The sequence below is a fragment of the Salmo salar genome, chromosome 05 (assembly GCF_965601325.2).
Source record: "Salmo salar chromosome 05, fSalSal1, whole genome shotgun sequence".
Classification (NCBI taxonomy): domain Eukaryota; kingdom Metazoa; phylum Chordata; class Actinopteri; order Salmoniformes; family Salmonidae; genus Salmo; species Salmo salar.
In genome coordinates, this window is record NC_138295.1 from 53,376,766 (window position 1) to 53,390,164 (window position 13,399).

The window sequence follows — 13,399 nt, forward strand, 5'->3', positions numbered from 1 at the left end:
TAGCAAAGTAATCTTTACATGTTCTACTTTTCTTAAATGTATACTGAACAAAAATATGAATGCAACATACAACAATTTCAAAGATTTGACTGAGTTACATAAAAGGAAATCAGTCAATTTAAATAAATGCATTAGGACCTAATCTATGGATTTCACATGGCTGGGCAGGGGCGCAGCCATGGGTGAGCCTGGGAGGGCATAGGTCCACCCACTTGGGAACCAGGCCGGGCAGGGGAGCAGCCATGGGTGAGCCTGGGAGGGCATAGGTCCACCCACTTGGGAATCAGGCCGGGCAGGGGAGCAGCCATGGGTGAGCCTGGGAGGGCATAGGTCCACCCACTTGGGAACCAGGCCGGGCAGGGGAGCAGCCATGGGTGAGCCTGGGAGGGCATAGGTCCATACACTGGGGAGCCAGGCCCAGCCAATCATAATTAGTTTTTCCCCCACGAAAGAGCTTTATTACAGAACAAAATACTCATCAGCACCCACTCTCCCCACTAACAGGAATGTAAACAACATTTTGCACAAAATTTGAGATAAATAAGCTTTTTGTGTGTATGGAACATTTCTGGGATCTTTTATTTCAGCTCATGAAACATGGGACCAACACTTTACATGTTGCGTTTATATTTTTGATCAGTATAGTTTTGTAATTGACTAAAACAAACAGACAACCAGAAAACTGCGTTTGAAAGAGGTCATGTTTTTGCTGTGAACCAATGGGGTAACCTAGGTGACCACAGGTTGTTTCCCCCACAGGCGGGAAGGGCCACGATGTTCTATCTAATACCGACTGAGTCTATCCCAGCTGCACTTGGATAGGGAGAAACTCATCAAAAAAACACAAGAACAGACAAACTCTTCTCCTTGCTGCCATTCGCCTCGCAATTAATTGTACGTGCATCGACCACTCCATGAATCTTATTCCATAGAGCAAAGTCAAATTCTTCCGCCACTCCAGAAATGGCAGGTGCCCTGCTTCGAAGATCAAAGCACGACACATCATATTCATCAGTTCCAGTGAGATCCAACTGATGTTTCTTCTGATCAACAGATACACAAGAAATTAAAACAAGCCCACTTCTCGTGATTTTACTTTACCCATTGCTTTCTTCACCAGTTTTGATATTTTTTTATATTCGAGCCATTTAGCAGACACTCTTATCCAAAGCAACTTACAGTAGTGGGTGGGTACATTTTGGTCGTTTTTCCCCACACTCGTCCCCCATGGGAATCAAACCCACAATCCTGGCGTTGCAAGCGCCATGCTCTACCAACTGAGCCGCACGGGATCACTAAGTTGGGGTCCACACGGATCCACTAAGTTGGGGATATCTTGTTAACCCCCAAAACACATTCCTACTAGATACGATGGGGTTTCTGAAGCACTAGACACATTTACCACAACAACTTTCCTCCCCTTTCCATTCTTTTGGACATAAGTCCACTCATCCTTTTTTCCACCGCCCTCATATTCAAGCTCCACATCCGTTTCCGCCATTTTGCAGTGTGTCGGCCACCAGGCGGATATCTATTCATATGACATGTTTATCATCCAGTAGTCAGCGCAATTTGCAAAGTATCTGACCAGAGATCTACTGATATGTGTAGCATCAGAGATATGGAATGCCCAGTGTCACTTGAAATAAATACATTTCAGTCAAGAAATAATTAAACGTGGAAATTAAATAGAGAAATAGAAAATGCAACACAAAAATAAATAATTAGCCTAGACCGATCAATTGGAAAATAAATTCTGAAATGGAAAATAAAATACACAAATAAATAAATACATAAATTGAGGATTATACATGGAAATAGATGGTTCAATCATTTTATTAATTTCCATTTCTATTTTATTATATTGAAAGTTTTCTTTATACTATTCCAATCATAATGCCTCAAACTATAATTTTTTTAAAGTAATTTAAAACCTAAACAATTTAACACACATTTTAGAGCAAACAAAAAGTACATTTTATTAGCAAAAGTTGAATATCTTATATTGGTAATCTGGATAAAATACTGTTTAGTATAAAAGGTCTTGAAATTCTGACCCCCAATAGCTCAGGGTTTTCAATTACAATTGAAGTCGGAAGTTTACATACACTTAGGTTGGAGTCATTAAAACTCGTTTTTCAACCACTCCACAAATTTCTTGTTAACAAACTATAGTTTTGACAAGTCGGTTAGGACATCTACTTTTCCAACAATTGTTTACAGACAGATTATTTCACTTATAATTCACTGTATCGCAATTCCAGTGGGTCAGAAGTTTGCATACCCTAAGTTGACTGTGCCTTTAAACAGCTTGAAAAATTCCAGAAAATGATGTCATTGCTTTAGAAACTTCTGATAAGCTAATTGACATAATTTGAGTCAATTGGAGGTGTATTTGTGGATGTATTTCAAACATAGTGCCTCTTTGCTTGACGTCATGAGAAAAACTAAAGAAATCAGCCAAGACCTCAGAAAAAAAATTGTAGACCTCCACAAGTCTGGTTCATCCTTGGGAGCAATTTCCAAACACCTGAAGGTACCACGTTCATCTGTACAAACAATAGTACGCAAGTATAAACACCATGGGAACACGCAGCCGTCACACCGCTCAGGAAGGAGACGCGTTCTGTCTCCTAGAGATGAACGTACTTTGGTGCGAAAAGTGCAAATCAATCTCAGAACAACAGCAAAGGACCTTGTGAAGATGCTGAAGGAAACAGGTACAAAAGTACCTATATCCACAGTAAAACGAGTCCTATATCGACATAACCTGATAGGCAGCTCAGCAAGGAAGAAGCCACTGCTCCAAAACCACCATAAAAAAGCCAGACTACGGTTTGCAACTGCACATGGGGACAAAGATAATACTTTTTGGAGAAATGTCCTCTGGTTTGATGAAACAAAAATAGAACTGCTTGACCATAATGACCATCATTATGTTTGGAGGAGAAATGGGGAGGCTTACAAGCCGAAGAACACCATCCCAACCATAAAGCACGGGGGTGGCAGCATTGTGTTGTGGGGGTGCTTTGCTGCAGGTGGGACCCGGTGCACTTCACAAAATAGATGGCGTCATGAGGCAGGAAAATTATGTGGATATATTGAAGCAACATCTCAAGACATCAGTAAGGAAGTTAAAGCTTGGTTGCAAATGGGTCTTCCAAATGGACAATGACCCCAAGCATACTTCCAAAGTTGTGACAAAATGGCTTAAGGACAACAAAGTCAAGGTATTGGAGTGGCCATCACAAAGCCCTGACCTCAATCCTATAGAAAATCTGTGGGCAGAACTGAAAAAGCGTGTGTGAGCAAGGAAGCCTACAAACCTGACTCAGTTACACCAGCTCTGTCAGGAGGAATGGGCCAAAATTCACCCAATTTATCGTGGGAAGCTTGTGGAAGGCTACCTGAAACGTTTGACCCAAGTTATACAATTTAAAGGCAATGCTACCAAATACTAATTGAGTGTATGTAAACTTCTGACCCACTGGGAATGTGATGAAATAAATAAAAGCTGAAATAAATAATTCTCTCTACTATTATTCTGACATTTCACATTCTTAAAATAAAGTGGTGATCCTAACTGACCTAAAACCGGGAATTTATACTGGGATTAAATGTCAGGAATTGTGAAAAACTGAGTTGAAATGTATTTTGCTAAGGTGTATGTAAACTTCCAACTTCAACTGTATCAGTAGGTTGGTGAGTGCCTCCCCTTCTTTGTGGAGCAATCGAGGTTGATGCTGGTTTGACTTCCCACTCAACTCTATTCTGCTTCGCCTGTCCACCAAACTCTGACACGTCCAATATCTTAGGAAGTGAAGAAAACGCATTGCTTAAGTCTTGGTAGAAAACAAAGCTATATATAAAGTGCAGTTTTTCATTCATCTTGTTGCCTTTCCACTGGACTCAGGTGTCAATTCAATGTTAGTGCAACATAATTTCATTGGAATGACATAGAAACAATTTTGATTGAACCAATGTGTCCCCAGTGGGTTGCTACCAAAGTATTGTGCCATCTTATGGCCTTTCAAAGACTTCCTCATACCCCCAGTGCCCTTCACATCACTCTACCTGTAGAAGCCATCTGAAGCTGGTCAGGCCTATGCCACCCAACACACAGAAGATCTCTCCAAGCGTATGAACAGAGGCCCAAAATACACATCTTTCGGCCTCCTATTGATTTCTCCAACCTTCCTCCTCCAGACAGGTCCGCTCGATCCTGCTCTCTCCCCACTCCCAAGCTCAGTTAGTCGGGTAAGAGGTTCTCCAAACATGGCTCCACACCTGGGTGTATTAGCATCTCTGATGGTATGGTGAGATCTTTGTCCGGTGGTGGACTGTGTCATTGTCCAGCGTTCGTAGATATTTCTCAGAACTGGCTGCGTGTCTATGTTGATGGGTGGGATGCTGGCCCATTGCTTCGGGATCAAGGGGGGCATCAGGGATTTAAACTGCCTAAACATCTGTAAAGCAAAAACACCCACCCAGATGACAATACTGACAAACTTCATTTTGGAGTCAAACTTCAAAGTAATTTGTCTATAACGAAGTACAAATTGAAAAAGCAACCTTCCCTCAGGCGATTTGTGATGTTCATTTTGTTTGATTGGACTCTTGGAATTGGGTTGTTGTGGCGCTGCAATACAGTGTCACAGAAGGCAACATGCCATCCCTTTGTTAGATATGACCATAGAAATGACCATATAATTAGGTCACTAATTCTAACAGAAACATAGTATAGACTCATGCCAGTAGAGGGCACCCTCATACATTTGATTTGACCCAAACGGGTTGGATTCCTGAAGAGTACATTTTTTAAACCCTGGCCTAAACCCACTATAGGAGCTAGTTGCACAATAATAGCCATGCCTCAGCCTAAAAGTGGCAGAAGCTCTGTATATTTTTCACTTTACTGCATTAAATAACTGATGTGAGTGGAGCTTGCTGGTGTAAAACAGCTGCCTGGCAAATCTAGCTGGTGTGGTGAGATGAACTGTTTAAACACATTCAATGTCTATATCATAGATTTCTGTTTCCAATTCAAATAAGGGTGCAATGCACCTCCAGTAGCTGAAAAAGCATAGAGCAAAACATGGGCTCATCAGTCACGTAAAACCATCGAAACGCTTCCAGGTCATGTTTGCTTTGAGCTTACGAACCTTTTATCTCCTCTCCTTTTTTTGTGCTGACTTTCTGTAGGTTATGACCCTCTCTTCCAACAAATAATGAGTGAGCCGGGAGGAATGCGCTGCCTCTTCTGCTCCGAGTGCATGTAATTAGAGGACTGGCTTTGACCTTACTCAGTGCATGGTTAATCTCAGCCCATTTACTGTCTTCAGGAGAGTGCACGTAGACCTTGCTGGGATTATTGACGATAGCCAGCGTTTCCAGGTGTTTTAGAAATCCTGCCAGTGCGTACCACGTCCTCCTTACACCGCCATCCTTTTGACAGCAACCGAGGCCTGTCCCTCGTGTATCAGTGCAATACGTCACTTGCCTTGGGATGACATATGTTCTTTTAGCTGAAAATACCACTTCATAAATGACAAATTTAAAAAGATGGACATGACATCCTTGAAAACATGATCATACTTTACAGGTGTGCAGCAAGCAATCAATCTGTTAAAAACCATTTGCACTTTACATTACTGCAACCACGCATCAGACATCGTTTCGTGCTATGACATATAATAAGATCACTAAAATATGCTTACGGAATAGATCAACTCACACACACCAGAGCCAGAGCCAGTAGTATTGAGGTGGAGATTAATATCTACTGTCAGTGTTGCTTTGGTCAATAGCGATCATTAGTTATAAAAGTCCTGCAACTGAACTCACACACAGGATAGAGAGATGCACCGAAACCTGCAGAGCTAGCAGGTGCAACTCTGACTAGCATCCTTCATCTTGTCCCACTTTTCCCCCCTACAGACACACTTAATCATCTCCCTTTCCCCATCTGCGCTAAGCAGGAGAATCACACTAGCCCTGCACATAGTAACAGAACGGGGCAATGGAGCAGTGGTCATTCCAACAGCTCCCTGTAGAGTTGTAAAGTTACTTTAAGACTAAATGGAAACTTACTGCAAATGCTTTTTGGATAACATTTTGAAAACAACATGTTTTTATTGAGCACCACAGAGTTTTTTTTTTTTACAATTGTTTCATTTCAATTATCTTACATAACACTGGTAAGTTATGCACATGAGTTTATACACCACACTAGATCCTGCTTCATCACTTCAATACCATATCACTTCTACACTCTGGAAATATGTGCCCTTTCTTTCTTGCCCTGTCACGTCTGGTTACAAAGTCAGTTAAGGATGAAAATATGACTTAGTGCAGTGTAGAATCATTCAATCTTCCCAAAAGAGTAGACATTCAAGGTTAGTTTTGCAGTCAAGACCCTTCAGATAGGCTATATTGCTTTGGTTCCATCTAGATATGTCAATAAGACCAACAAAGTATAATATAATAATACATACAACACCAAAGACGGATAGCAACTTGGTTAAATCTATGCAAGTTAGTAAAAATGTGGCCACAGCAAGAGAGGCATCAAGGCTATGCAGGTACAACGAGCCCGGCTGTTCACACTTAAAATAGGCTCTCCATTAAATAGCGTAATTACATCACTTATGTAAGCATAAACTGTAGAACTGTTCTACAGTTTTATGCTTACATATGTAATTATATTCAACATATTGTACAGAAATGTATGATACAGGTAAGTCGCTCACAAATGTGTGCAGGGTTGGGCAGAAACTGATTATATGTAATCTGAATACAAAAGAAAATGTACTTTTAATCAGTTATGTTACCAGTCAAAAATATTAGATTACAGATGCTTTTGAAAAACTAGATGATTACTTTCAAATTCATGAAGGATGTTTGCTGTTTTCTCAATGACATTTAATTCAGAATTGATAAAAGAACAGGTTTAAATTAGTTCCACCAGAGCAAGTCTGACCACAAGTCAGAGACCACTATGATGACACACCAAATGTGTGTATATGGATAATTTTTTGTCTACTTCTAATAAGGGGAAAGTAAACCGATTTACATTACTGAGTTTGGGTAATCCAAAAGTTACGTTTCTGATTACAATTTTGGACAGGTAACTAGTAACTGTAACAGATTACATTTAGAAAGTTACCTACCCAACCCTGAATGCAAGTTCACTCCAGTCCAGTTCCATTCCAGGGAATGAGGAATCACAAATCCACCGAGATGGAGCCTGGTTTGAGCTGTGTGTCTGAGGGGATCTGAACTAAACAGGTGTCAGTGGGTAGCTGTGATAAGCGGTTATCTGAGTGAGCCTGTCCAAAACTACTGTTTGTCGGTGACTTCTGTTCGACTCTGACGTCCTTTGAGAGGTATTCCCGGCGTGGGTCAGTGTCGATCTCATAGCGGTGGTGATACCCCTCCAACACTTCATGGCAGGCATCTCGCGTCTCCACCACCCACTTTTTAATACCTTGCCGGTTGAGGTAGAGCACAAAGAGGAAGACCATGCCCACAAAGCCCAGCACCAGACCCAGGAGGACGTAGGAGGTCTGCAGGGAGAGGTTGCCCACCTCGTCTCTGATTCCGACCAGAGGTGGTGAAGTGGCATGGCATCCGATAACTTGGACCCCGAGCTCCCGCAGGGGCCTGTCCTGAAACTCCCAGGGTGAGGTGCAGGTCAGGGCTTCTGCATCCCCCACCTGAGCCTGGGAATTCTTAAGCCACACAGCAAAGTCTTGGATCTCACATGTGCAGACATAGGGGTTGTGGCTCAGCAGGATGCGGGGGGCTTGCCCCAGCCTTTCCAGCTCCCCCAGAGCATCACCTTGGAACGCCCTGAAAGAGTTGCGGGTCAAGTCAAGCAGCTCCAGGCGGCGCAGGCCAAAGAAGGTGCCGTTGTAGACCGATGCTAGGGAGTTGTTACCAAGGAAGAGGTGCTGCAGGCTAGGGAGGTGGGAGAACATCCCTGGGGGTAGGAAGACCAGGCGGTTCCCGGAGAGGTCTAGGCTGAGCAACCCTCCTAGGCCTCCCCAGCGCAGTGCGGTGGTGAGATCAGTCAGTGAGGTGTAGTTATAGAGGGAGCGGCTAAGGTTGAGCTCCTTTAGAGGACTCCCTGGGATGTTGAGGGCTTCAGGGTGGATGAGAGTCAGATGGTTGCAGCTCATGTCCAGGGAGCGCAGGTAGGAAAGGGTAGAAAAGCTGTGGGATGCAACCTCTGTGATCCTGGGGAGACAGATGTACCATGTTTACAGTCCCCAAACCGCATATTGGACTCGGAATTAATGTTTGCTGAATTATTGTCATGCTTAAATAGGGTATCTAAATATTTCATAAGTTGGTGTGATGGCATTCAGGAGAACATGGAATAATAATTTTATTGTAGTTTAGAATCATAACTCAAATCGTCAGAAATGTATAGGCTAGTAAATTATGCATATGTCTCAATGGTTGAAAATGTTGAATCTGCAATGGCAAGAACACAATTTTCTTTATTTTATTCATATATATATTTTTCCTGCTATGTCTCCCCAATTTTGTGATATCCAATTGTTAGTTATAGTCTTGTCCCAATGCTGAAACTCCCGTATGGATTCGGGAGAGGCGAAGGTCGAGAGCCATGCATTCTCCAAAACACGACCCTGCCAAGCCGCACTGCCAGGGTTGTGGGTTCGATTCCCACGGGGGGCCAGTACAAAAAATAAAAAATAAACAAATACATCAAATGAAAATGTGTGCACTCACTACTGTAAGTTGCTCTGGATAAGAGCGTCTGCTAAATGACTAAAATGTAAAAATGTTCTTGACACACTGCTTGCTTAACCCGGAAGCCAGCCGCACCAATGTGTTGGAGGAAACACTGTACAACTGGCAACCAGGGTCAGCTTGCAGACCCCCGGACCCCCACAAGGAGTTACTAGAGCGCGATGGGACAAGGACTTCCCGGCCGGTCACGGCTGGCTGTGACACAGCCTGGGATTGAACCCTGGTCTGTAGTGAAACATCAGAATACAATTCTCTTTGATGAGAATATTTACTCACCTATTGTTGCTCAAAATGATGTTGGTGACATTTTTCAGTTCTTGAAATGTCTCTGATCCAATTCTGAATATATTGTGTCCTGTGATGATCACATTCCTTGTGTATCCTGGAATATCTTGTGGTATGGCGCGAAGGTCCTTGGAAACGCATTTCACTGTGCGCGTGCCAGCAAAGCATTGGCAGCCTGATGGGCACTCCAAGCACTGGTGGGGCGCACAGAGTAGCGCACCAAAAAGTACAAGGATTACCAAATTATGCATAACTCAGCAGAAACGTTATAAACTGAGAAATACCAGAATATGCAGGAGGAGCAGGTGACGGTGAGTCATATTACGCCGTATCATGCACATCAAGGAGTAAAAAAAAACCTCAAGACTCCGGTATAACGGTAAAATGAGGTGTTAGCCTTTCTTTAGATGGTGCCAAATGATAGCCCAGTGGTTTGTGTCAGCATTGAGTGAAAATGATGTTTCGTCTGCTGAGCAACAGGACCGGCGAATTGTTAGCTTGACTTGAAATACCGGCGCAGAATCAAGGAGAGGAACAGTGAACGTTTTTTAAAGGCACAGACACGAAAAATATTATACTACACAGAAGAGTAGACCTCTGTGGTGTCTTTGTGTGATATGATTTAACAGTTTATAAACAATGAACAAGTAGGCTATGCATATTATGTACATTTATTTATATTTGTTCCTATAAATAACACAAAACAGAGGGTAGTGCCCACGGCCCAGTGCATATAATAATTTGGGCGGTGCTTATATTTGTCCTGCTACACACAAGTGTGTAATGGAAATGTTTTTTGGGTGGCATATGCCAACTCCCCTGAGACACCCGCAGGGAGTGGGGGGTCACGGCCAGGGTCGCCATTGTCCAGCGCCCCTGGAGCAATTAGGGTTAGCAATTAGCGACAGATTTGTTTTTCTCCTTGTGGTTCCGGTATTCGAACCCAACGTTCTAAGCTCGAGGCTACGTGCCGCCCTCACTCGGGCCGAGCTCCCTGTCATCCAGGACCTCAATAACAGGCAGTTAATGACTCCAGCCATCCAAGTCATAGACTGTTCTCTCTGCTACTGCACGGCAAGCGGTACCGATGTACCAAGTCTGGAACCAACAGGACCCTGAACAGCTTCTACCCCCAAGTCATAAGACTGTTAAATAGTTCAGTTAAATAAATAACTACCCAGACTATCTGCATTGACCCAATTTTTGCACTAACTTTTTTGACTGATCACATACGCTGTTGCAACTGTTTATTATATATCCTGTTGCCTAACCACTTTATTCCTAGTTATATGTACATATCTACCTCAATTACCTCGTACCCCTGCACATCGACTCTGTACTGCTACCCCATAGCAAGGTTAGCGTTACGCTGTATTTATTATTACTTTTCTATATTTTCTGTCTCTGCATTGATGGGAAGCATTTCACTGTTAGTCTACACCTGTTGTTTACGAAGCATGACAAATACAAATTGATTTGACTTTACTAGCCTATGGTATAGCTTATTGCCCATCATTTCTGTAATTCTATCGAATGAGTGGTCATGATTATGGACTACTGTACAGTATACTAACATTCCCAAGCATGTTGCTTCAGAGAACTTATTGCATGAAAAACGAACACTGTCTGATAAAATACAGTAAACAATTACAAAGTAAAATGATGTTGAGTGGGTATTAGCTGGGGGGCATTTAAGAGTGAAGGGTGGCCCACACTGGTTAAATGGGGTTTAGGGATCAGTGAGAGAGACCAATTTGAATTTATGACCTTAGACAATATATTGACATTTAAATGATCGTCATTTAGCAGATGCTATATCAGTTCTATATGTATGGTTATGACTATCCCCAGCCAAACAGTCATTTATATGACATTCCTTTCTGAATCTAGTAAAAGGCACTTCAAAACATGCCAGAACAGCTGGACATAACTACGAGTGTGAATATTAGTGCTGCACAAAGAAGTATCCCATCGAAACGTTTATTCTTCTCCTTTCACTTTTATGATTACGACGGAGCAGTAAAATCCCTTGTGTTATCTCTCCACTCCATCTGCCTCTCCGTGTCCCTTGCGTGGTCAGTGCAGGTTGAGCGTTAGGATGAAGGTGACGAGGGCTCCAGTCAACATAAGGAAGGGCAGCCAGGTCTTGAGGAACGACACACAGCTGGGGAAGGACAGAGGGAGAGAGAGAGAGAGAGAGCACAGTGAGAGTAGTAATGACAGTCATTCAACCCTCACATTTCAGCTGTTGCTCAAAAACACAAGACATTTGTCATCTATACTGCCCTACAAAGGCAAAACGCAGTAACTACACTTTTTTGGGGGTCAAAATTGAGTTAAGACTGAAATCAGGGCACTGAGGGCAGACCAGCTCCCTTATCTCCCAGAGATTTACCCCACTCCCTTCACCTCACTCCTTCCCCGTCCTCCACCCTTGTATCACCCCCGATCCAGCAGTGGGAGCCCCGGCAGAGAGTTGATGTGGTGATGAGGGGGCCACATCTAGCAATGATGAATTACACGGCGCCCCACTACTTAAGGACGTGGTGCCCTCGGACGATAATGTGGAGGCTGCACAAAGCAGTGACACTAGCTCCCTATGTGGGTCAGGGGAGAATAATGAGGGGGTTTCTCAACAGCATATGTTTCCCCGTGTCTGGAGCTCCTCTGTCCCTCCTGCAGAGCGTTGCCTGCTGGCAGGTGCATGCTTGCTTGTTCAGACTCGGTGATGCTGTTTTGCATAGTTTGCTTCTGCCCATTTCATCAGCATATCTGATTCTACTCCTTCCACACCAGTTAGTCAAATGATCCAGAGGAAACGCACATACACACAGAGTGATTGGTCAGTCAGAATGATGCTTTGTGGGTGGCAAGTATTGTTGTACAGAAGGTTCTGTGTTCACGGTTAGGACAGGAATGAGCATACTCTGTTGCATACAATAGAGTACCTCTTCATTGCATGATTGCATGGTATCTCACCTGACATGCTTGCCATGGATAAGGGACTGCAGGCATAGGTTGACCATGTTCCAGGACGTTCTGTTGTCGTAACGCATGAGGTTAAGGGCCAGGGCCACGTGAGAGTGGCAGTTATCACAGCAGAGGTTGTGCTACAAGAGACAGAGGAAGAAGGCTAGTCAGGTCTAACTCTAGGCGTTTTTGTCAATATCGCTACAATGGGCCTTTACAATCATTGTACAAAACATGTACCTTTACCCTTTACAATAGGCCTTTACTGAAGATGTTCAATAGGCCTTTTTTTTGGAGATGTTCAATAGAACCTAGGAAGGAAATATAATTCCACTACTAGACCTTTCTGTCTGTCTGTCTGTCTTATTATGACACTGTCAATGTTCATACCGGCCTGCATTTGTACTCCTCCGATGCATCGTGCACTGCCTTGTCCCAGGCAGCTGAGCCAGTGCCACACACCTTATCAACATCAAGCTTCCAGTACCTGTTAAGAGACAAGCAATGCCGCAGATACCTTACTACGTAACTGCAATGCCTGCATGTCAATTTTGAGCACAATATGCCAGGCCTAGCTCGAAGCATTGAACGAACAAAGCCAACTTACTTTGTTGGTCTTCCAAAGGCCATATTATCTTCCTGAAAGGAAAGATGGGAAATTTTGAGGAACTATCGAAACAGATGGTCCAATAATCACATTAGGCTTATGCACATAAAGTTGTAGGCCTACTGTCATAATGCATGATCTGCATATACTCACAGACACTAAGTACGATCCAGCGAAGTCTCTTATCACGCCTGCAGAAGTACAGATCCCCATGTGACCAATGAAGGGGAGCAACCACCTGAACAAAACAGAGGTACGGCACTGTATTGGGGGGTCCTGGGAATAAAGAGTGCTTGTATATTATAGGGCATCTAACGGTATGGGCATTTTAATTCCAGCCCATACAGTATTTGGAAATTCACTAGCTATAATGCAAGCTAGTGATTTAAATGTCCAACTAGATGTGATAGCCTACATGACCATCGATGTTTATCAACATGATCTGTCACGTAAATAGTGTCTCCATTTCGGATGGTGAGAGCGAAAGAAAACAACCGGAAAAGTGGCTACTCACGACAGTATTGGAATAGGTGTCCAAACGATACAATAAGGATAACGGCTGTTTTTCCGGTCTATTTTTTCGAAACCCCCTTGATAATTAATCATTATATCTATTTCGTCCGCCTCCTGCGCCATCAATAATTTTGACACTGTGCGGTAGCCTGTCGCTGCTAAACTGACAGCGCGAAAATGCGTAGGCGCGTAAGGCGGCCGCGTTCCAGACCGTCTGCAAAGCAGTCACGCACCAAATCTCACAAA

General features: G+C 43.2%; 2 protein-coding genes across 2 annotated transcripts; both read right to left on the reverse strand.

Moving 5' to 3' along the window:
• Window positions 1–6,152: 6,152 nt before the first annotated feature.
• LOC106605172 (trophoblast glycoprotein) lies at window positions 6,153–9,569 on the reverse strand. Its single transcript, XM_014200550.3, has 2 exons — window positions 9,055–9,569; window positions 6,153–8,238 (listed from the first exon to the last, which is right to left on the reverse strand). The coding sequence occupies exons 1-2, from the start codon at window positions 9,312–9,314 to the stop codon at window positions 7,224–7,226; spliced, it is 1,275 nt and encodes a 424-aa protein (XP_014056025.3). The 5' UTR covers window positions 9,315–9,569; the 3' UTR covers window positions 6,153–7,223.
• A 151-nt stretch (window positions 9,570–9,720) lies between these two features.
• On the reverse strand, window positions 9,721–13,346 carry LOC106605173 (transmembrane protein 222). The gene is made up of 6 exons (XM_014200551.3): window positions 13,155–13,346; window positions 12,794–12,878; window positions 12,641–12,672; window positions 12,424–12,520; window positions 12,043–12,173; window positions 9,721–11,227 (listed from the first exon to the last, which is right to left on the reverse strand). The coding sequence occupies exons 1-6, from the start codon at window positions 13,274–13,276 to the stop codon at window positions 11,140–11,142; spliced, it is 555 nt and encodes a 184-aa protein (XP_014056026.1). The 5' UTR covers window positions 13,277–13,346; the 3' UTR covers window positions 9,721–11,139.
• Window positions 13,347–13,399: the final 53 nt, after the last annotated feature.

Bases quoted from the DNA above. Each gene is read 5' to 3' on its own strand.
- LOC106605172 (XM_014200550.3), bottom strand. From the start codon at position 9,314: ATGCATAATTTGGTAATCCTTGTACTTTTTGGTGCGCTACTCTGTGCG. The intron at 8,239-9,054 runs GTGAGTAAATAT...CTGTCTCCCCAG, and splicing joins ATCATTTTGAGCAACAATAG to GATCACAGAGGTTGCATCCC.
- LOC106605173 (XM_014200551.3), bottom strand. From the start codon at position 13,276: ATGGCGCAGGAGGCGGACGAAATAGATATAATGATTAATTATCAAGGG. The intron at 12,879-13,154 runs GTGAGTAGCCAC...TGTTTTGTTCAG, and splicing joins ACACCTATTCCAATACTGTC to GTGGTTGCTCCCCTTCATTG. The intron at 11,228-12,042 runs GTGAGATACCAT...GTCCTTCCCCAG, and splicing joins ATCCATGGCAAGCATGTCAG to CTGTGTGTCGTTCCTCAAGA.